The sequence below is a fragment of the Phoenix dactylifera genome, chromosome 1 (genome assembly GCF_009389715.1).
Source record: "Phoenix dactylifera cultivar Barhee BC4 chromosome 1, palm_55x_up_171113_PBpolish2nd_filt_p, whole genome shotgun sequence".
Taxonomy (NCBI): domain Eukaryota; kingdom Viridiplantae; phylum Streptophyta; class Magnoliopsida; order Arecales; family Arecaceae; genus Phoenix; species Phoenix dactylifera.
Window position 1 is genome coordinate 8,555,301 of NC_052392.1, and position 20,118 is coordinate 8,575,418.

The following is a 20,118-nucleotide window of genomic DNA, read 5'->3' on the forward strand; positions in this document are numbered from 1 at the left end:
TGTGCCAAGATTAATAGAGATTATTGCTCATCCTAACAAATATCAACGAGCATCACATCATAACATGGTTATCATAAACAGAAAAGAGTTTGCTTGAACCCAAGCAAAAGTAAATATCCAATAAACATAAAGAAAACTTGTGAAAAACTCCAGAAAATTTGCGAAGAAGACAGCATAATGAACAAAAGATTTACAACCGCATGTTATGATTTTATGTCTTTGTCTCACTTATCCATTTATGGACAAAAAATACTGTTCAATCCAAGTCGTAGAATAAGCAAGATTTTGATTTCCCGACATGTCCCAAAAAAAAAAATTGTATATGTGAATATTTTTCTCTGTGTTTCAACACAGCCGCTACAAGCTGTAAGAGTAATTTCCTCCAGCCCAAATTTTAAAGCATCCGTATTCTATATTTAAGAAATCTTATGAAGTTCGATGAGTTGTGCTTCCGAAAGCTCCATTCATTTATTTATTTTTGGGTTAATGGCCGGCAACCCTGTCCGAGGATTGAAAAATTAGAAAAGAGAGAAGAAGAGAAGAGGAAACACCACCGCCGGGCGCTTGGAGCGGTTGGGTGGTTCTTTCCCTTCATCCCCAATCATGGAGGCATGCCTTTCTTGCAGCACTGTTCTTGCTTCCGTCCTTCAGTTAAAAAAATAATAATGGAAAAAATAAAAAATAGGAAACAGAGTAAAGAATAGTTGGTTCCTGTTCCACCACCCCTTTTTTTGTTACCCTCTTTAACCCTTGTAATTCTTTATTCTTCTTATTCTAGTCTCTTCTCTGCCGTTTGTTCTTCTTCCTTGGGTAATGAATAAAAACCGCTGAGATTTTCCTTTATTCCTCTTCTTTTCGTTGTGTTCTTTGCGGTGGGTTCTTTTGTCGGGAAAATTGCGAACGAGACGGGGGTTGGCGATCTCGGCGAATGATGGCAGATTTCGATGTGGGCTCTCGTTTGCCTGGTGGAAAAGATGGTTCTTTTTTTTTTTTTTAACTCAAAAAGGAGGGGTCTTTTGAATTTTTGGGGGTTAGGTCTTTGACCTTGGTCTTGAATACTGGTAGAGATTGGTGTAGTTTGTTGTCTTTCCTCTTGAAAATTTCGAGGTAGTTGATTGCGAATGGGATAGAGGGAATTTCGATAATCTTCTACCATCTGTTCTTCTTAGATTCTTTGGTGTTTTTTTTTTTTTTTATGAATGTTGAGATATTTCGATCGGATTATTCTCCTCTTGGGGTGAGGAAGGGCGTTTTCTGCAAAAAAGGAGAGATTTTTCTCCCCAATTTATTGGATTTTGTTTTCGTGTTCGGAGGTTGATGGGATTTTTGAGCATGATGGGCAATTCCTTTGGGTGCTCGGCATCCGGGGAGCGGCTGGTCTCGGCGGCAAGAGATGGTGACCTTCAAGAAGCCAAGGCTCTCTTGGAGTACAATCCCCGGCTCGCCAGGTACTCCACCTTTGGCGTCCGGAATTCGCCGCTCCATTACTCTGCAGCACAGGGCCACCATGAGGTAATCAGCTAATTGGTTTCTGTCTCGATCGTCATTGAATTTGAAATCTCGATCGCAATTTATTGATTAATTTGTGGTTGTTATTGAAGATTTATTATGGTTTGCATATTCAGATTGTCTCTCTGTTGCTCGAATCTGGTGTCGATATTAATCTCCGGAATATCCGAGGGCAGGTGAAATTAAAGACGCAGTCCCTGTTTATCTTTAATTAGTGTTTTTATTTTTTAGTCGAGAATTTTGTTATGTTGCCATGCTTCTGTTGTAATAGTTGGTTTATACTCAAGAACTATTGAATCCTATCATTCTCTTACGCCTCCATTAATTGTTTTGGTGAATTTTAGTAGCAAATTTTGCTTTCTCATGATTTAAATTTTCTGACATTAAGCACTTCTACTGCTGCTCCCAGACTGCTTTAATGCAAGCTTGTCAATATGGTCACTGGGAGGTTGTTCAGACTCTAATGCTTTTCAAAGCCAATGTGAGTTGTTTTGGGCCCCTCGCAATTTGCTTGTGCTCATGTATATTGGACACTGGTTCTTTGCTATAGTTCTCAGTCAATATGTGGCATTGGGCTATAGATTCACAGAACGGATTATATCAATGGTGGAACGGCTCTCCACTTTGCAGCTCTAAATGGTCACACTCGATGCATTCGTCTTCTTCTTGCTGATTACGTGCCAAGCATATCTGGCTTTTGGAATATGATGAGGAAACCAACCCAAGAAGTTTCTATTGCAGATTTTGATGTGGGGTACTTTTCATTCCTTTAAGTCTTTATGATATTCTCTGTTTTTGGTATGATAATTATATTAAATTTTCTTATTCTTCTTCTTCTTCACTGTTTCTTCAGTGCTCTATCTGAGATAGTTAATAGAAAGGCAGATGGAGGCATTACAGCTCTACATATGGCTGCACTAAATGGGCACACTGAGAGCGTGCAGTTACTATTGGACTTGGGAGCTCCTGTTTCTGAGGTCACAGTGGAAGATGGGACGACAATTGACTTGATAGGTTTTCTTCTCTCATATGTCTCATTTCTATTCTTGTTTTCTTCTGTACCATGAAAACACGTTTCATCACTTTGTTGTTCTGGCAACGAGGCTTCAAGGTTCTTTTCCGCAGTCGACTTTAGGTGATGATCCTTTTATATATATGTGAAATATCTGGTTTCTGGCTTGTTCAAGCAGTGAATAACTTTGGAAGACCCGTATACATGCAGTCTTGCTTCATGAATAATCAAGGAGTTAACTTATTTGTTATCGTAAAAAAGAACTTATAGATCTACTGAGATGCATTTCTTTAATTTTATTTAATTTCATTTTATTATTTTTAATTGGTGAGTGCTTACATGTATTTCAAAGTTAGCCCCTTGATTTTTCATGTATGTTAGTTCATTCTTTCCCTTTTCATTTTCTTCTGTGTTGAATCATGTAGGCTAAAATTTTTGCACAACCAGTTTTATTTAAACGTTTGATGATTTGCATACTCTATCATTGGTTCATCTATTAAGCTGTTCAGTCATAATCAATGGTTACAGTGATAAATGTTGAGTTGTACGTGTGATCTTTTGTTTTTCATTTTCTAATATGGAGGCATTTTTTTTTTTTCAGTTTTACAGGATTTTCATATCTTTCAGCATGTTTCTAGAGTTTTGATGATTAATAGGTTTGCTTTTCTAATAATCATTTGTCTCTTTCTTCAGTGCCACATGATAATGGGCATCAACACTCTACAGTTTTACTTGGTTTGACGAATATATTGATAAAGTTAAAAGATTAAGAAAGAATATCCATCATATAAGTTCCAAGAAATATGTATAAGAAGGAAACTGGCTGATAGACCAGTTATAGGGTTGAGTCTTGGTATGGTCCCAATAGGTGTTTCTAATAGGTCATGCTCCCACCTTTATTTTCCAAGGAAAAAAAGGAAATACATATAAGAAGTGGAAGTTGTAAGATTTGGATGATGTTGTATACCATCACCAATTCATATGCTCAAATGGCTAAACATACTTATATCAGAAGGCACAGTATCATCTTAATGATATGATGAGAGAATTATATGCCTGTGAGCTTTTATCATGTTTGTAGACAAAGTTTAATGACTGTTGTTGCACATTTTTTTTTAAAAAAAGAAATTAAAACAAACATTTTATATGTATTAGTTGTGAGCATCAAGACTTTCTGCTGTTTGAAGGATAAACTCCTTTAACCAATGACATAAGGATACTAGGTGATAAAATTCCACATTTTTTTTGTTTGATATCAGAAGAATGATTCATTAATTGGACACAATTATTTCCAATAATGTATCATAAAAGCAAAATTAGGTAAAATTTGAAACCTTTTTACCTTAAAATAGTCATTAGGCATGGCTACACCTTGGCACTTTGCAGTCAGAGTTTTCTCCTAGGACTGCATGCTCTGCAATTTTGCTTGCACACTTATTCTGCTTGCAAATGCCTTCACCTTTTCTTTTAATTATCTTTTCTTATTTCATGATTTTATGAAAATCAACCATAATAAGGTTTGCCATACCGATCAGTACAGGTGTGTATCAACCGTACCGGCGGATGCGCCGACACTCTTGGTATACCGAACCGACTTCCGTACCAAGCGTGTTGACACAAGATGGTGCCGGTACGAGGTCTGGTATTGTGATGATGAACCTTGCGTAATACCATTTGAATTTTAAAGATTTAATATTTTCCATATTTTGAATTTTCAGATCTTGTGCCATTTTAATATGAGATTCAAAAAATGAGTATTTACCTGTATTCTGCAGTACTTAAGATCATCTTCTGAGGATGCATTTTAGGAGGTTCTGTAAGAATTTTTAATTATTCTGATTCTGCACTTTCATACTCTGCTCCACTTTTAGGGGTCTTTATTTGGAAAGAGGTCTCTTTCATAGTCTATATGATAAATTTGAATTTTTTTTATTGATTCATAAATGATGCATTCTTGATTTTTTGCATTTTTCAGAAAAAATAAGCACTATTGCATACTCCAGTTAATTCTTACATTCTATTAACTTTAGCATTCTGATAGTTGTTTTCATAGTGGCATTGAGTTCTCATAAGACAGTTGTCCTGTTTCCACTTAGCAGGTGCAGGAAGCACACCGCTTCATTATGCTGCTTGTGGTGGAAATGCAGCTTGTTGTCAGGTATGTTAGTTTGATTTCCTTTTGTTTGTTCTCCTCTGAAAAGCCATGATACTTATTCAGTCCATGTGGATGTGCAGGTTCTTATCGCCAGAGGTGCCAGCATAACTGCTGAAAATTGTAATGGGTATGTCTCCGGCATATTAAATCTAGTAAAAGAATTTCTACATAGATGCTTACCAACTGCATAATGTGAGCTAGTTTGGCTTGGTGGAAGTGTTGTCTCAAATAGATACTTAATGACATAGAAAAGCATTAATGATGAGGCCACGTTCTTTTTATGTGAAGCTACATGAAGTTATGAACAAGGTTGCAAATTATTCATAGATATGGAATTACTGGAACGAGGACCATCGTTGTTATGAACCTCAGAGCTATTCATAGAAATCTCTAACAGGAGTTGCATTGAGATTAAACCAAGGATTTACTTGATTCTGGGAAAGAATTATTTTTCTGTGAATGCTATCATAGATCTGGTGCGAACTTATGAGAATCAGATGATGCTTTTGGGATCTCCTAATGCCGTGGTACATTGTGATGCCAAATTATTGAAGGATTTATATATTGCAAGAGAACTTGTAAAAAACTGGGACACCATAATTCGAGAATATATCCCAATATCTGCAATTAGAAAGGCAGTGAGCCTCTTTCCTGGCACGGTAAATTCAATAATGAGTAAAATTGGGCAGACATCCAAAGGCTTTCAATGCTTAAAAGTGTTTTCACAAGACAAGACCTCTTAGTAAATAAGCTTCTATCTAATGAAAACTCGAACACCATTCTTCGAGGATATATCCCAATATATGCAGTTAGAAAGGCAGTGACCCTCATGGCATGGTAAATTCAGTATTGAGTAAAAATGGGCTCATGTCCATAGGCTTTCAAGGCTTAGAAATGTTTTTGGAAGACAATATCTCATATCTTTTTTTAAATAAAATAGCCTTCTATCTAAAGAAAGTGTTGAAAATACAAGTGGCCCTCAATTGTATGCTGTTCAGAAGCTGTTAGAACATAGTTGGAAGCAGAAGCTTATAATCTTACATGAAATAAAACATGAAATAATTTCCAGTTTGTTCTTTATAATATTTATTGAGGTTTCAGAAGTGTACTATTTGATGTATAGCTGAGGAATCGTTGAATATATCAATGATGCAGTTGTTCTCAGTATGTTAATCCTTGGTGGCTTTTCTGTCTGGTGCTTTATTCCGATTAACTTTCGGACTGAAATTGTCTGCTTAGTCTCATGCTTTTGTCATGATATGAATGCTTAATCTCATATTTTTGTGCAACGTGGTCACAGTTGGACTCCTTTGATGGTAGCTCGATCATGGCATCGAAATTGGCTTGAGGGCATTCTAAATAAACAACCAGAAAGTCGAGTACATATTCTTCCTTCACCATATCTCTCTCTTCCACTTATGAGCATCATGAGAATAGCTAGGTTAGTAACCGTGCATTCTTTTGCTGTCTTATGATTATCTTGACTGAACTGAAATTAACATTATTTCAAGAACTTGTTTTTTCCCCCAAGTTTCTCATTATCTATTTTTTAGTTGCTTTGTATATTATGCTTGTGGCTGCTACCCTGCATATGATATCATCTAGTAGTATCCTTGTTTCTTGTCCTCTTATGTGTAAAATACTCTTCCTTATATCTTTGTTGTCTATTCCTAGGTGTATTTATGATTTATTCTGTGATGCTTCGGCAATATTATAGTTGTTTGGGATAATGTTTCACCTTCTTTGGTATGGGAACATTGTCTAATAATCTAGTATCCTTGTCTTCTATCTAGTCGAGTGCTTTTGTATACTTAAGACAAAAGTCAATTTTCCCTTTTCTGTTTCTTTAGTCTCATATATGCATCACACATGCTAAACTCTAGCATGTGTTTGTCTATATATATATACCCAATTAGAAATGGAGTTAGACATGGAAGTTCTTCAATTGTCACTGGATCTTGTTTGCCTGCAATTAGAAATGGATGTTGACCCTCATATATGGCGGTGATGATTACTGTCATGTTTGCATCCGCTGTACTTTAAGCAATAAGCATATTTAGTGCATTGTTCTCTCTGCATCTTTGAGTTAGTTGCTGCTTTCATATAATCTATCTGTTCTTTGGTCAGAAATGGAGAACCACTTTTAAGATGTTTTAGAATAAGCAATGCTAGTCCCATGTCATATGTCAAGGGAATCGGAATTGCCAATGGAAATAAGAAGCCACAAAAAAGATAAGAAATCCTGAGTTGTGAAGATTCTATTCCCTTACCTTAAAGATATATTTTTGTATCCACCCTCTGCTAAAAGGGTTCTATAAATGAGAATGTTTGTAAGACCGCTAATGAGTGGATTACCCAGGTTCCTCATAAAACCAAGGATTGCAGGTTTCTTTCTGAATGCCAAGGCAGAGGTTCCCTATTGTTTTGCTAGGTACAGAAGGAATTAATTAAAAATCTCCCCTAACTTCACCTCATATAATATTGATTTATTTACAACTAGATAACGTGAACAGCCTTGGATGACATCAAGCAGCAAGGTACTTGATTTCGACGTTCATAAAATTCGACAGATGGAAGAGCAGAAGTGCATTAAATTACTTCATGTCCTCTCAACTCGTCAGTATTGAACCAAAGCTTCTTTCTGAAAACTAGAGCAGAATTATTAGGAAAAGCATTCCCCAAGGGAGTACATACATTATTAAACCTTGGAAACCTCACTTCATTGTACTTTCCTATGTTAATGCAAATAAAAATTTTGAAAGGCTTCTAATATCCCCTACCCCCATCCCACCAATGAAGAAAGGAAAATCATGGGGCCATTAAGTAAGGATTTCAACCCTCTCCTAGAATATCACTATCTTCATTTATCTGGAGAGCTTTCCTCTCACCGCATGAGTTACCTAGTCTCCATAATATGTCAGCTTGAGACCAACAAGACTCTTGATAAGCTGATGCTAGTGAGCAGGTTCATGAATATGAGGCTTGGTAACATCTTCCAAGCTTCACATGAAGCTTAATGGGAATAAAAGTGGTCCAAGAGTTTGTTAAAAGAGTATATATTGCATCGTACTGTATATTGGTGTAGAAGATATACCTGGATTTTGTGTTTCGGCTTCGATCTAGATGGACCAGGCAGATTATCTGCAATCTGTGGTAGCAGATAGAGCTAATGTCCTTTTTAATTCCTTTTTTGTGTCCTTTTGCTTACGAGATCAGAAAAGTAGCCAGGATCGAACATGAGAATGATGGACGTACAGGGCATGATCATACTCATCATGCTGATGCTTTTTGATCAATTTTGCAATTGAAGTTTGGGTCTTTTCAGACCATTTTGATAGCACAACAAAGGGAACATACATGTTCAGTTGGATGAGTAAGATAGGAGATTGTGTATGAATTTATTAAAATCAAGAACAAAGTATGGCCATGATAGTGGACATTTGAGTAGTTGTCTTCTTGGCATACAAAACAAAGATTTTTCTCACAAGTATGCTGTCAAGTAAAAATGTATGTCACCAAATAAGATTTCTAGCACTCGATCTGACCATTTAAGTGGCTCTTCATTTCATAAACATACTTCCATGTACTTTTCCAATGGTTGGCCTTTTTTTTTAGCTGGGAGGGGGGGGGGGTATATAATGATTCACTACTGAATGGGTAAAATTAATCCTTGCGAAAAGTGTCTAAGTTACTGCAGAAGGCTGGGTGAGGGCTGCAATGTCATGTAGATAACAAGTGTCAAGAAAGAAGCATGAGATGCATATAATCTACTAATGAGGTGAATACATTAGGTGGTGATGCCACCAACATAGTAAGTATACTAAAACACACAAGACAAACATGGTATGTATTATACATATTTTTCAGTGATGGCATATATGCCCAATAGTTGTGATCATTGCCATTGTTTTATTCACGTACTTAATAATGCTAATATGCCCCCGGAGTACAGATTTCTTAGAAAATCCCACAATACGTTGGGAAGTACCATGGCATAGGTTTTGTCCTATAGATGTATGATTTCAAGTCTTATGTGACCATATAGAATGAGATACATATTTTTCATTTGTAGACACCTCAATTGCTTTTGTTCTTATACGAATTCTATTTTTCCTTTAATTTTTAATGGTTGATTCCATGGAAGAATGAGATAAATTTATTTTTGCTTGCTTGGTTCTGAGAAAAGAAACCTCGTTCAAGTAAGTTTCAAGGGGTATTACCTTAAATTTTCAAATGCCCACTTGGTTACAAAAAATCTTATTTTGAGGGGTTAGTTGTTTTATGTATTGCAGAGAATGTGGATGGAGAAATAAGAACCAGTCACCTGCATGCATTGATCCATGTGTGGTTTGCTTGGAAAGAAAATGCACGGTAGCTGCAGAAGGTACATAGTTTCGAAACCTTTAGCAGTATCATGCTTAAATGAATTTACAGGAACTGAAAACGAAATCCTTCATTTATGAGCTCATGGAATTCAGGGTTTCTCAAAGTTGCCTCTCTCTTTTTACCCATAAAAGCAAACTTTCTTCTGTTACCTATTAATTTCAGGCATCACTAAAATCTCTCTAGTTTGCCCTATACATAACAGTTTTTATAGGTTAAAGATGCAGGCTATCTGCATTTGGAATTTTGGATGCCCTGCCGGTTGAGGATTTTAGATTTTAACAAACTTCCCATGGTCAAAATAAATTTGTATGCTTGTTGGTAAATATTATATCCTGGCCTTTCACCTTCAAACTGGTAATTGTTTCAGAAAGAAGCAGTCTCTTTTCCATGTAACTTCTACGGATCCTTTTGTTGCTTGTTAATAATCAAGGCATGATCCAATGAAGTTTGACAATGCTTTGTACCCTACTCTTGACCTGTTTTTCACCCATGGAACTAGATGTGAGTTTTTAGCTTCAGGCATTTTGGACGAGGGATAAACAGGCATGAAATCTAAAATTTTTTGCTGAGGAAATCTACCTTCTTGATTACATGTTGAAGCATGCAGTGGAGAGCTAAATACTTGATCACAAAATACTTGTTGCAGGTTGTGATCATGAGTTCTGCACTAGGTGTGCTCTGTACTTGTGCTCCACCAATAGCACTTCGACAATTGCGGCAGGTCCACCTGGCTCTATACCCTGCCCTCTCTGCCGGCATGCAATTGTCTCATTTTTCAAACTCTCAGGCACAAGCCCTGTCAGGGAGTTGCCTAGGGCAAGCCTTTCCTTGTCTTTATGCACCACTTGTCCAGCTGTGGGCTCAGGTTCTACCACTTCGATGACTACTCAGCTGTGCAAACCTGACTTCCACTGTACTCGGATCCCGCCTCTGGGTTCATCTTCCTTTCGGTCTCTCAGCTGCCAGAGGTTCCCTTCGATGAAGCTGAATTCGGCTCTTTGCATGGGAGCTCCAGAAACAAGCCCATGCCTTATAAGGTGCTCGAGACCAGGATCATTAGGGCGGTCAGCTTCTCAAGGGGAGAGCAGCAGAAGGTCATGGCTTCTTGCCCTTAACCAAATTGTTACTACTGGAAGCAGTTAGAATTCTGCAATCCATGCTCTTCTTTTTTTGTTTGTCTGTTTGCTTGCTTTTCATTTTTCCTTCTTTTTTTTTTTTTTGGTGTGCTTGCCTTGCGAATCCTTTTTCATGGAAATGCCAATCAACCTGCTGTTGATATTAGTGACATATCCGCTGTGTTGTAAATAGAGGATTATGTGCTACTGTTGTGTTGTATATGCAGGATGATCATGGAGGCTATTGTCTTTTTATTTATTTTGTTTATTTTTGTTCTTTCATTTTGTAAATGAGGAAGGATGTTGCTGATGCGTTTTTTTAATGCAATTATGAAAGATGAGAAGTTTTTTGTTTCATTTTGTCATTTGTAATTGGAACAGCCATTGCGGATGTCTGCTGGTGTCAAAATGTCACAGTGAAGTCTAAATAATCATTCGGATTACCAATACAAAGAGAGGGATCTCTGCCTCACATGCGCATGGGGCTTTATGCCTGCGCAAGCTGCATTTGAGACTACTAAATATGAAAATAAAAGGATATATTTTTATTCTTAACTAATATAAGGCCATTTCTCATTCAGCTTAAATGAACTCAAAAATTTAAGATTGATGTCTATAAGCTTTGGAGAGAGTCACTGCGTTGGTTACAAAAAAAATTATAGTTCTGAACATCAGTTGAGATGCAGTTCAATTGGCTGCAACAGTGAAGATCCATGCTCACTGGCATCTTACAAATAGCATGTGTTAATGAGATGGTTTTGTGATTCAGAGTTATTTGTGAAAAAAGCATAAAATTGGTTAAGCTGAAATGATTTTGAGCAATAGACATCTGAAAAAGACTGATAAATTGGTTTGAGTGTTGAGATGTAAGAAAGAAGGCGATACGGACATGGCATGTATGGAAGATATGAGCGAGGATAGGGGGAAAAAATCTTTCAAACTTGTTGCCTGACTTTACTATCCGTTAGAGGTGCAAATTAGTCAGAGCAGTAGGTTGCTCAAGCATGGTTCAACCCATGCTTACCTGAACTGAACTTGAATGAGCTTTTGCAAGTCGAGCTTTAAAATATGTAGCTTTAACTTGTTTCCTACCTTGAATCATGCTCAAACAAATCTATTCTCAAGCTGAATTCAAGCCTTCTATGAATAACTCAGCTCTTTCATTACTTCAAAACGATCCGTATCGGCTATTTGACTTTGTTCCCTTCTTAAAAAACGTCCATAGCGTGCTGCCAATTTACCAGTGCCACCTCCAAGGTAGACTGTATTTGAACACCGAATAATTAACCAAGGATAAATAGATTAAACTATCGATAATTACTCTCTAATTAACTATTGGCTGGTTAAATTGCAACAAATTACACCCACACCGAACCATCACATAACCAGCCCTTAAAAGCCAAATAGAGATTTCTTCCCTGGATTACTAATATCTAAATGGATCAGATCTGACTAGACGCAACCAAACTCATGTCTGCCTAACTTAGTCTAGGCTAACCCTGAGAGTGGACTCGAGCAGCTAGATTTGAACTGCACGCACCAAACCCTACCCCAAGTTGAGTGAAGCCAACTTAACCCGACTCAGCCCAACCAAATTGAGCTCAAACCATGCTATTCCAACTCTCCGGTAATACCCAATTTGATTCGACTCCAGTTCAACTTCCTTCTCTAATTTATATCTAAAACACATCGAAAGACACCGAAAATGCAGTTCAGCTTCAATAAGATCCGTCACAACACACCGGTTTAAAGCTACAGTTCCCTGCAATAAAGTTTGATGGACCGTACGTGTACAAGTTGACATGGGATGAGTCTATTGATTAAAGTTAACTAATGTAAGTGAAATTAATGAACTCTAGCTACAGTAGCTAAACAAGAGCTGCTGACGGAAGAATCCACTAGAAAGAATGGTTTGATCATTGCTGTCGGTGATGTTATGTATTACTTTGGAATGACTGGGGGAGACAAAAAGCTTCGGCTCCAGATCCTTCAACGTCGTGGATATCACGAGACCACAATAGCAACTGGTGAAATGGCTTTAAACCCTGGACTTTTACATGCCATCTTGTTCAACTTGAGATGATTTTTTTGTAGACAGTCGATTCGGAGCAACATTGACTGTCCTGAATTCCGGTTGACCCGTGACCGCTGAATTGTGACCTCTGTTTTGGCCACAGTCTAAGACCCTGGTCAAGCGGAACGCATCGTGTGGATGGACGGCAACAGTAATAACGTGGTGGTGCGGTGCAACCAGTGATTTAATTCAGAACTTGAAAGGCTTGAAGCCATGCTGCTTCGTTCCAAATGTCCTACAAAATGATCGCTTAACTCTTGTGACCACCTATGAGTCCTCTTGTTTTACCATTAGCAAGGGAAAAAATTAGGTTGAACCATTGTTGTGAGCAGTGGACAGCACCGCAAAAAGGAGCTTTAGAACAGGAACCCGACTCACTTAAGCTTTCAACGACCTGTTTACTCCATGAAGGTCATGTTCCTTGTTGTGGGTCCTTTTGTGGGTGGACATAGCCTTGCCAACTGCTGGATCAAGCAGAGCAACCAGCCACAATGGATCCCTACACACTCGTTAACACAAAAGCAGTTTGGAATTCAGTAGTTCGATGGGACTGTGAAAGGCCTTGGAGTGATACGCTCTCATTAAACCCATCATTTTTACTTCTGCAAGATCTGTAACATGGAAACAGACCGTCCACTTTTTTTCATTTAGAGACGGTGTACAGAAGAGCTAAAAACCTGCTTGTAATTTAGCGTGGTTAAGAAGAAACTCAACACGCCAACAGCCACATACAAAAAGATTTACAAATGCAGCAACAATCATACGTACAGCGTAATCCTTGCAGCTTTTATTGCTAAGCAAGATGGCCCAGTAAAAAAAATAGAGAATACATTCTAATTGAAAAAAAAAACATTGCATCAAACTACATCACTCAGAAGCTGAAACTATAAAGCAAAGTCACCTAGTGCTTAAACTTGCAATAATTCAAATACATAAGCCATTACATTGCTGTAGTGACAAAACAAGCTCGGGAGGGATAGACAAGAAAAGAGAAGGTGGAAGGATTGACAAGAATATAGACGAAGATCGTTAGTTGTAACGGAATAGAGAGCGGCCATAAGTAAATTTTTTTTCTCAAAAAGTCTTGCAAGGTCAAGAAAAAATCTTACAAGAAGAGAAAAAAGATGAACTATTTAAGAAGGACAAAGAGAAGAGAGAGAGAAGCTCAGCAAAGATAGCACCAACCATATGGAGCACGGCTTATGGTGTAATCCTTCCACCTCTTCTTGTACCATCCAAAGCTAGAAGTCAAAGACAAAGAAGCTCTCCATCTCAAGCAGCGCATGTAGGTGGAATACGGAGCAAACAGAAGAAAGGCGCGGGAGGACGGAGCAAAAGGCATGGTAGATTTGGCCAGTCGATCTCTCAGAGCCAAAAGGAATGGAAGCGTGATGCAGTGGTGGTGCATGTTTGAGGGCTCAAAAGTGGCCTTATATAGAAATAAAGGCGCTGTTGGAAGTTAATGTGATGAGATGGAAAGGGGTGGCTTGACATTTCTAATTGTGTGCTTCTCGCACTGCTACCAGAAAAAAGTAAGCCCTTAATCACCTCCCACATGACTTGAACCAGAACCCGAGGCCAAGAGCGGGACAAACGTGAGAACGAATGGTGACTGTGGCCTTTTGGAGGGGGTTGTGCAGTCTTGTGCTGTTGTGGCTTGTGACCTTTTTTTTTTTTTTTTCTCATGTGAAAAGGCTTGTGTCACTTCGACATCACAAAATATCACATCTCTTGTATCCCAGCTCACGCAACAAAACAGATGGGAAGATCTTATGTGTGAAAACTACGGATAACAAAAGCAAGGGAAAAAACAAATATGAAAGAGGTGGGCTCCCTTTATGTTGACTTGTTTTTCTTTGGAAACAGGAACAACTGTTAATAAGTAAGTTACGATGAAGGGCTTTTATATCTGAGAAAGCCCCCACCCACTCCTCTGCATTTATAAATTCTTTCCCGAACTCTCTTGACGCTTGGTAGGGTGTGGCTTGTCTCCAAACGACAAATGCTAGACTACTTCTACTTCAGATGAACAGCCTTAACGTATAATATCTCTTTAGGATGGCTTGGAAATGGTAGGGGTTGTGGGTCTCTCTGCATTGTTGTGATAAATAATAAATTTCAGCACACCATAACAGTTGGCTGATGCAATGATCGGCCTGGACATTTCGGCGTATCGTGTCTTCCAATAGCCATCTAAATCTGACTTATCCTAAATTTTGGTGTTACTGGCGGTAAGTGGCCTTGAAAAGAAAGCCACAAATATGTAGACACCTCAATGAACTAATATAGACACTCCTCAAATATACATTAATATTCAAAATCTGTTTTGATTTTCTTTGCTGATTCCTCTCAATGTAATTTGTTATGTTACTTACGAATACATGTATGCATGCAGTTCGGAAAAACTTTGAGATGGTCACCCATCCAAACAAGCAAAATTAATAGTTAAATATTTAAAAAAATAACATATATATATTATAATGTGTATATATATATATATATATATTATGTGTGTATGCATATATCTTAGTTGCTGTAGATGATATCTAAGAAGATATAAATAAAGAAACAAAATAAGAAAAAGTGTTCGTGCAAGTCATGTACAGAAAAAAAATTCGAACACATCTACAGTCAGAGAAATCACAAACATTCATCAACAAAAACAAATAGCATCAATCAAATTTATATGCCGGTGGCCTGGGGTTTGGGCGGTATCACCACTAAACTAAGGTGCCCATGCTTCCGACAAAACTTACGTAATCCGCCCGCCCAGTGCATGTGCATGCATGCAGGCGTTTATGTAGAAGCGCAGAGGCCAAGCAAAACACCGCAGCGTCGCGTGCGTTCAGAGATCTACGTACCCTGTGTCAGGCCCAACCGTCTCCACCGCCACATCTTTGGCCCACGGCTCCCTGCAAAGAGCTTCTTCTCTGCATAGCTTTCTAGGGTTTATTTCTTCCCTTGCCATTTTTAAAATTTCTGTGCCCTAGGTCTCTCAGCCTAGACCTAGGCCTCTCTGAGGTGTAATTATTTGGAGCACAGAGAATCCCTGAAAGACGTGACGACAACCCCATCATCACCATCTTTCTCAGGAAGTGACAATACATGAGAAAGCCTGCAAACAAACCCCACCGGGATTTTCTTCTTTCCTTTTTATTGAAAGAGTATTGTTTGCTTTTAATACCAAACTTACTGAGCTTATTCTACTATCACTGCTCCACCCACCAACTCGAGAGATTGTTTTATTTCCTCAGAGAATAGGGTTGAGGAGAGTTAATGGGGTTTTGACCCCACACCATGTTAAGGACCTTTCTTTACTTGGTGGTAGTGGGGTGGTTCCGTTGCAGCTTTTTGCTTGTGAGGAAGGGGATTTCCGTATTAATTCATGAAGAATTACGAATGGGATCTTTGCTACGTCGTTGGGGTGAGGCCTTCTTCTAAGTTACTAGTATTTTATGCAGTGGGAAGGGAAGGGGAGGGCTCGGAAGTGAATTTATGGGGGGTGCCGAGCGGTAGTTTGCAACGGAACCCTGCAAAGAGAAGATATATATATAGCGTGCGTCGAATTCTAATACATGGGCATGTCGTTAGTCCTTGGGGATGGGGTGGCATTTGGAAGATGTGATTTAGCTTGAGGTACTGTACTGATGGGTAATTGAATGTATTGGTACTACGGTTGAAGGCGTGTCCTATTTCCATTAATTCAAACTGTTCCATTCCAGTTGATGTGTTTCGGACGACAGCGTGCTGTTTTATTCACCGGAACAATTTTGGAATTATATTTTTTTGGTAAATTTGGAATTAATTCTTTGCTGACTGAAAAAATTATATCTAATAGTTTGTTTCATTGATTATTTCATTTATGATCCTTGGATCGTGTGCACAAAAAGGATGTAGTTGTACGTATAACATCGTCTTGATTGCTTATAAAACACCAGCCTATTAAAGATAAGATGCTAGCTACATATTGGTTAAAAATAAAATAATATCCAACAAAGGAGGGGTTGATAATTTACCGTTTATTGTACCTATTTTTTTACTTACCAACATATACTTTACGATAATCCTATTTCACGATAATTTCTTTGTTTTTTTTCCAGACAATTGGACACGACAAAGTTAGGTGGAGCACTGCACCAAAGTAATATCTAGTTTTTTTATACAAAAAAAAAAAAAAAAATATTGTCACTCCACCCAATAGTCAAAACAATTAATTTCGTTTCAATTTACAGTTGGAAGATCAGTCCGATTGACGTGGGACAAGCATATTGAGACATTCAGGGATATCATGTTGGGGGCACTACTTCAGATTAGGACTACTTTATAATGTGGCAACATACAATTAGCCTATGCCATATCAATCTCTCTCTCTCTCTCTGTCTCTCTCTCTCTCTCTCTCTCTCTATATATATATATATATATATATATATATATATATATATATATATATATATATGGGGTGCCTGTACTGCTGTTTCAACGTCCAAGATCAGTTACGTCTCTTGAGTACCTCCACCTTCTGATTATCTTAAGGTGAATTTTGATGGTAGCATGGCAGAGGATGGCGCCCCTGGAGGCGTAGGATTTGTGATCAGGGACTATGTGGGTAGTTTTATTGCTGCTGGAGGGCGGAGCACACCTGGCATGATGGCTGTGGGAGCGGAGCTGCGGGCAGCCTGGGAGGGCCTCTTGTACGCGAGACAGGTCCTAGGGGCAGTCCTTTGGTCTAGTTTAAACTATATCCCACACGCTTTATTTTGTACGTTTACTTTCTTTTGACATATCTGGTTATATTCACGTTAGAGATATATGAATGAAACACCGTTTTGACCAAAAAGAAAAAAAAAAGTTCGCAACTTTTTTTTTAAAGTAAATTATGCTTTTAGTCCTTCAAGCTTCACTAATGTTTTTAAATAGTTTTTATGATTTAAAAATCTCAAATTAGACCTCTTGATTTTCAAATATAATTTAATGTAGTTTTTTAGGTTGATTTCAGCCAATTTTCACCACTAAAAAGTTATATAATAAGTAAAAAATTTATTTTGATAATATGGCATATGGGTGATGTTACGGGGGAACTCAGCCACCATGCCCCACGTGACCGACACGCGCGCCCAAGAAGACTACAGCTGCCCCTTGATCCCAGTAACCCGACCCCGAGTCGGATATCTCGGCTTCGCAGCCCGACCCCGAGTCGGCTGCCCCTTGATCCAGCAATCCGACCCCGAGTCGGATATCTTCGGCTTCGCAGCCCGACCCCGAGTCGGCTGCCCCTTGATCCAGCAATCCGATCCCGAGTCGGCAATCTCTCGACAACGACAGGCTGTTCCCCTGAAGCACGCCACGACCCTCTGTCCCTGCAACGGTCGTATCCGGCGCTGCTCCACGATCTCCTGTAACAGCCGTACAAGGCGGAGCTCCACTACGCCCTGTCACGGCCGTACCCAGCGCTGCCCCACGACGCCCTGTAACGGCCATGTCAGTGGCAACTCCATCGTGCCACACGATGACCAACCCCCCCGAAGGACCCTCCAGCCTGGTATATATGCGGCGGGGGGGGGAGAAGGGGGGGAGGCAAGAACTTCCAGAGCATTCTCCTACTACCTGCAATTATCTCTCCTTCTCCTCCAATCTCCTCTGACTTGATCGTCGGAGGCCCCCACTACCCCAGTGGTGGTGCGAGGCTTGCTTGCAGGTTTCCCGGTGGAAGGTGGAGCACAATCACACCAACCAAGGCAACTCAGACGGAATCCCGTTCACACCGCTGTGCCAATCGTTCTCGGTTTGGACCACCAGCAACAGTTGGCGCTAGAAGGAGGGCCCGAATCTTAGAGCGATCGTAATGGCACGGCGAGGTGGTCGTGGAGCTTCCAATGCCTCCGGTCGCGGGGCCTCTCGCGCCTCCGGCCGGGAGGCCGCTGCGTCTCCAACACATTCTCAGCAACACTCCACCGTTCCACCCCCCATTCAGATGGTCGAAGCCGCTCAGTTCGACCAGTTAGCCCAGCAGGTTCGCACCCTCGCGGAGGCGGTGCAGAACCTGCAGGGTGTGATGTCTCGGGCGCCGCAGCGGGCCCAGGAGCCGCTGCTCCCTGAGCGCTCACCGGTCCTCCTTAACCCGCGCTCCTTCCTCTCCCATGGGGAGGAGCGCCGGCGCGAGGAAGATTCTCGAGCACGGTCCATTCTGCCGGGACCGTCCCATCGGAGCTGCGCGGGGTACGAGAGGCGGGCCCGGGCGCGTTCCCAGACCCCCCAGTCCTCAAGGAACCCGCGCTCCAGTCGGTCCCCCTCTCGGTGCTCCTTGTCTCCCACCCATCGGTCGCGCTCCCTGGACCGGCGGGTGGACGATCTCCACCGACAACTCCAGGTCCTGAAGGGCCACTCTAAAGATCCCTTCGCCGACTTGGAGATCTCCTCCCAACCGGCGCTTGCCTCGAGGATCCTGCGGACTCCGAATCCGCCGGGGTTTAAAATGCCGGCGATCGAGCCCTATGACGGGGCGGCGGACCCGCGGGATCACGTCGAGAGTTTCAGGACCCTTATGCTCCTCCACGGAGCATCAGGTCCTCTCCTCTGCAAGGCTTTCCCGGCGACCCTCCGTGGCCCGGCAAGGGCGTGGTTCGCCGGCTTGGAGGCTAACTCGATCCAGTCCTTGGATCAGTTTACCCGCCTCTTCATCACCCATTTCGCCGTCAGTAGCCGGCGGCGACTGGTCTCCGACTCCCTCTTTGATGTCCGGCAAAACGAGGGAGAAAGCTTGCGGGATTATCTTACCCGCTTCAACAAGGCTACGTTGGAAGTCCGGAACCTGAGCCAGGAGGTGGCTCTTTCAGCCCTGAAGCGTGGCTTCCGAAAGGGCAGACTCACCTTCTCCCTGGACAACGCCTGCCGCGGAGCTTCCCGGAGCTGTTGTCCCGGGCGAACCAGTATGCGGACGCCGAGGAGGCGGCCGCCCACCGGAGCAAGGAGGCCGCCGAGATCCCTCCAAAGCTCGGGAAGAAAAGGCGAAAAGAGGCACGCCAGGGGAGGAGCCCGACGCCTCAACGTCGGCGCAGAAGCCTGTCGCCGGCGAGGAACCACGGCGCCCTAACGCCCTCGTTCTCCGCCCCGACGTTTCAACCGGTACACTCCTCTCCTGACTCCCCGGGCCCAGATCCTCATGGAAATCAAGGGGCGGGAGGACCTCCCGGTCCCGAGACAGATGAAGAAGATCCCTAGGAGGAGGCCCTCTCGGGCGTACTGTGAGTACCACCGGGACCACGGCCACGACACCGAAGACTGCTTCCAGCTTCGGGACGAGATCGAGGCTCTCATCCGCCGAGGGCGTCTCGGTCGATATGTGAACGACCGACGTCCCCCAGCAGACTCGCGTCCGGCCGACCCGGCCCCCTCCGGAGCCTCGGGAGCAGAATCGACCCGTCGCGGGCGTGATCCATACTATCACTGGGGGCTGCCCCCGGCCCGAGAGGAACGCGGGGGGCTCGACTGAAGCATCAAGGGCAGCCGTCGCAAAGAGGCAGAGGGTCGGTAATGTAATCACTATTTGTGATGAAGATGTAAAGGGGGTTCAGACCCCCCACGACGACGCCATGGTGATCTCCCTCACTATGGCAAACTATGATGTAAGGCGTGTTCTTGTGGATAGTGGAAGCTCAGCTGATATTTTGTTTTACGAGGTCTTCCAAAAGATGAGCTTGTCCAGACAATTGTTGCACAAAACATCCACCCCCCTCATAGGATTCACTGGAGACGCTGTCTCGGCCGAAGGTGTCGTTGAGCTGCCTGTGACTGCGGGCGTTGCACCCGCAGAAGCCACGGTGCGGCTCGGGTTCTTGGTCGTCCGTGTTCCCTCGGCCTACAACGCTAT

The 20,118-nt window shown here is 41.4% G+C and overlaps 1 protein-coding gene across 2 annotated transcripts; it reads left to right on the forward strand.

Annotated features, from left to right (window-relative positions):
* The first annotated feature begins 434 nt into the window (after nt 1-434).
* On the forward strand, nt 435-10,534 carry LOC103699530 (probable E3 ubiquitin-protein ligase XBOS32). 2 transcript variants are annotated; one of them, XM_008781553.4, is made up of 10 exons: nt 435-1,512; nt 1,626-1,685; nt 1,919-1,990; nt 2,091-2,263; nt 2,363-2,523; nt 4,618-4,679; nt 4,757-4,803; nt 5,977-6,117; nt 8,969-9,060; nt 9,709-10,534. In XM_008781553.4, the coding sequence occupies exons 1-10, from the start codon at nt 1,318-1,320 to the stop codon at nt 10,203-10,205; spliced, it is 1,500 nt and encodes a 499-aa protein (XP_008779775.1). In that variant the 5' UTR covers nt 435-1,317; the 3' UTR covers nt 10,206-10,534. The 2 variants fall into 2 exon arrangements, with proteins under 2 accessions (XP_008779775.1, XP_008779779.1); XM_008781557.4 differs by having other exon boundaries at nt 436-1,512; nt 4,621-4,679.
* Nucleotides 10,535-20,118: the final 9,584 nt, after the last annotated feature.

Coding starts and splice junctions, on each gene's coding strand:
- LOC103699530 (XM_008781553.4), top strand. CDS start 1,318: ATGGGATTTTTGAGCATGATGGGCAATTCCTTTGGGTGCTCGGCATCC. Junction 1,991..2,090: donor TAATGCTTTTCAAAGCCAAT/GTGAGTTGTTTT, acceptor ATTGGGCTATAG/ATTCACAGAACGGATTATAT. Junction 2,524..4,617: donor GACGACAATTGACTTGATAG/GTTTTCTTCTCT, acceptor GTTTCCACTTAG/CAGGTGCAGGAAGCACACCG.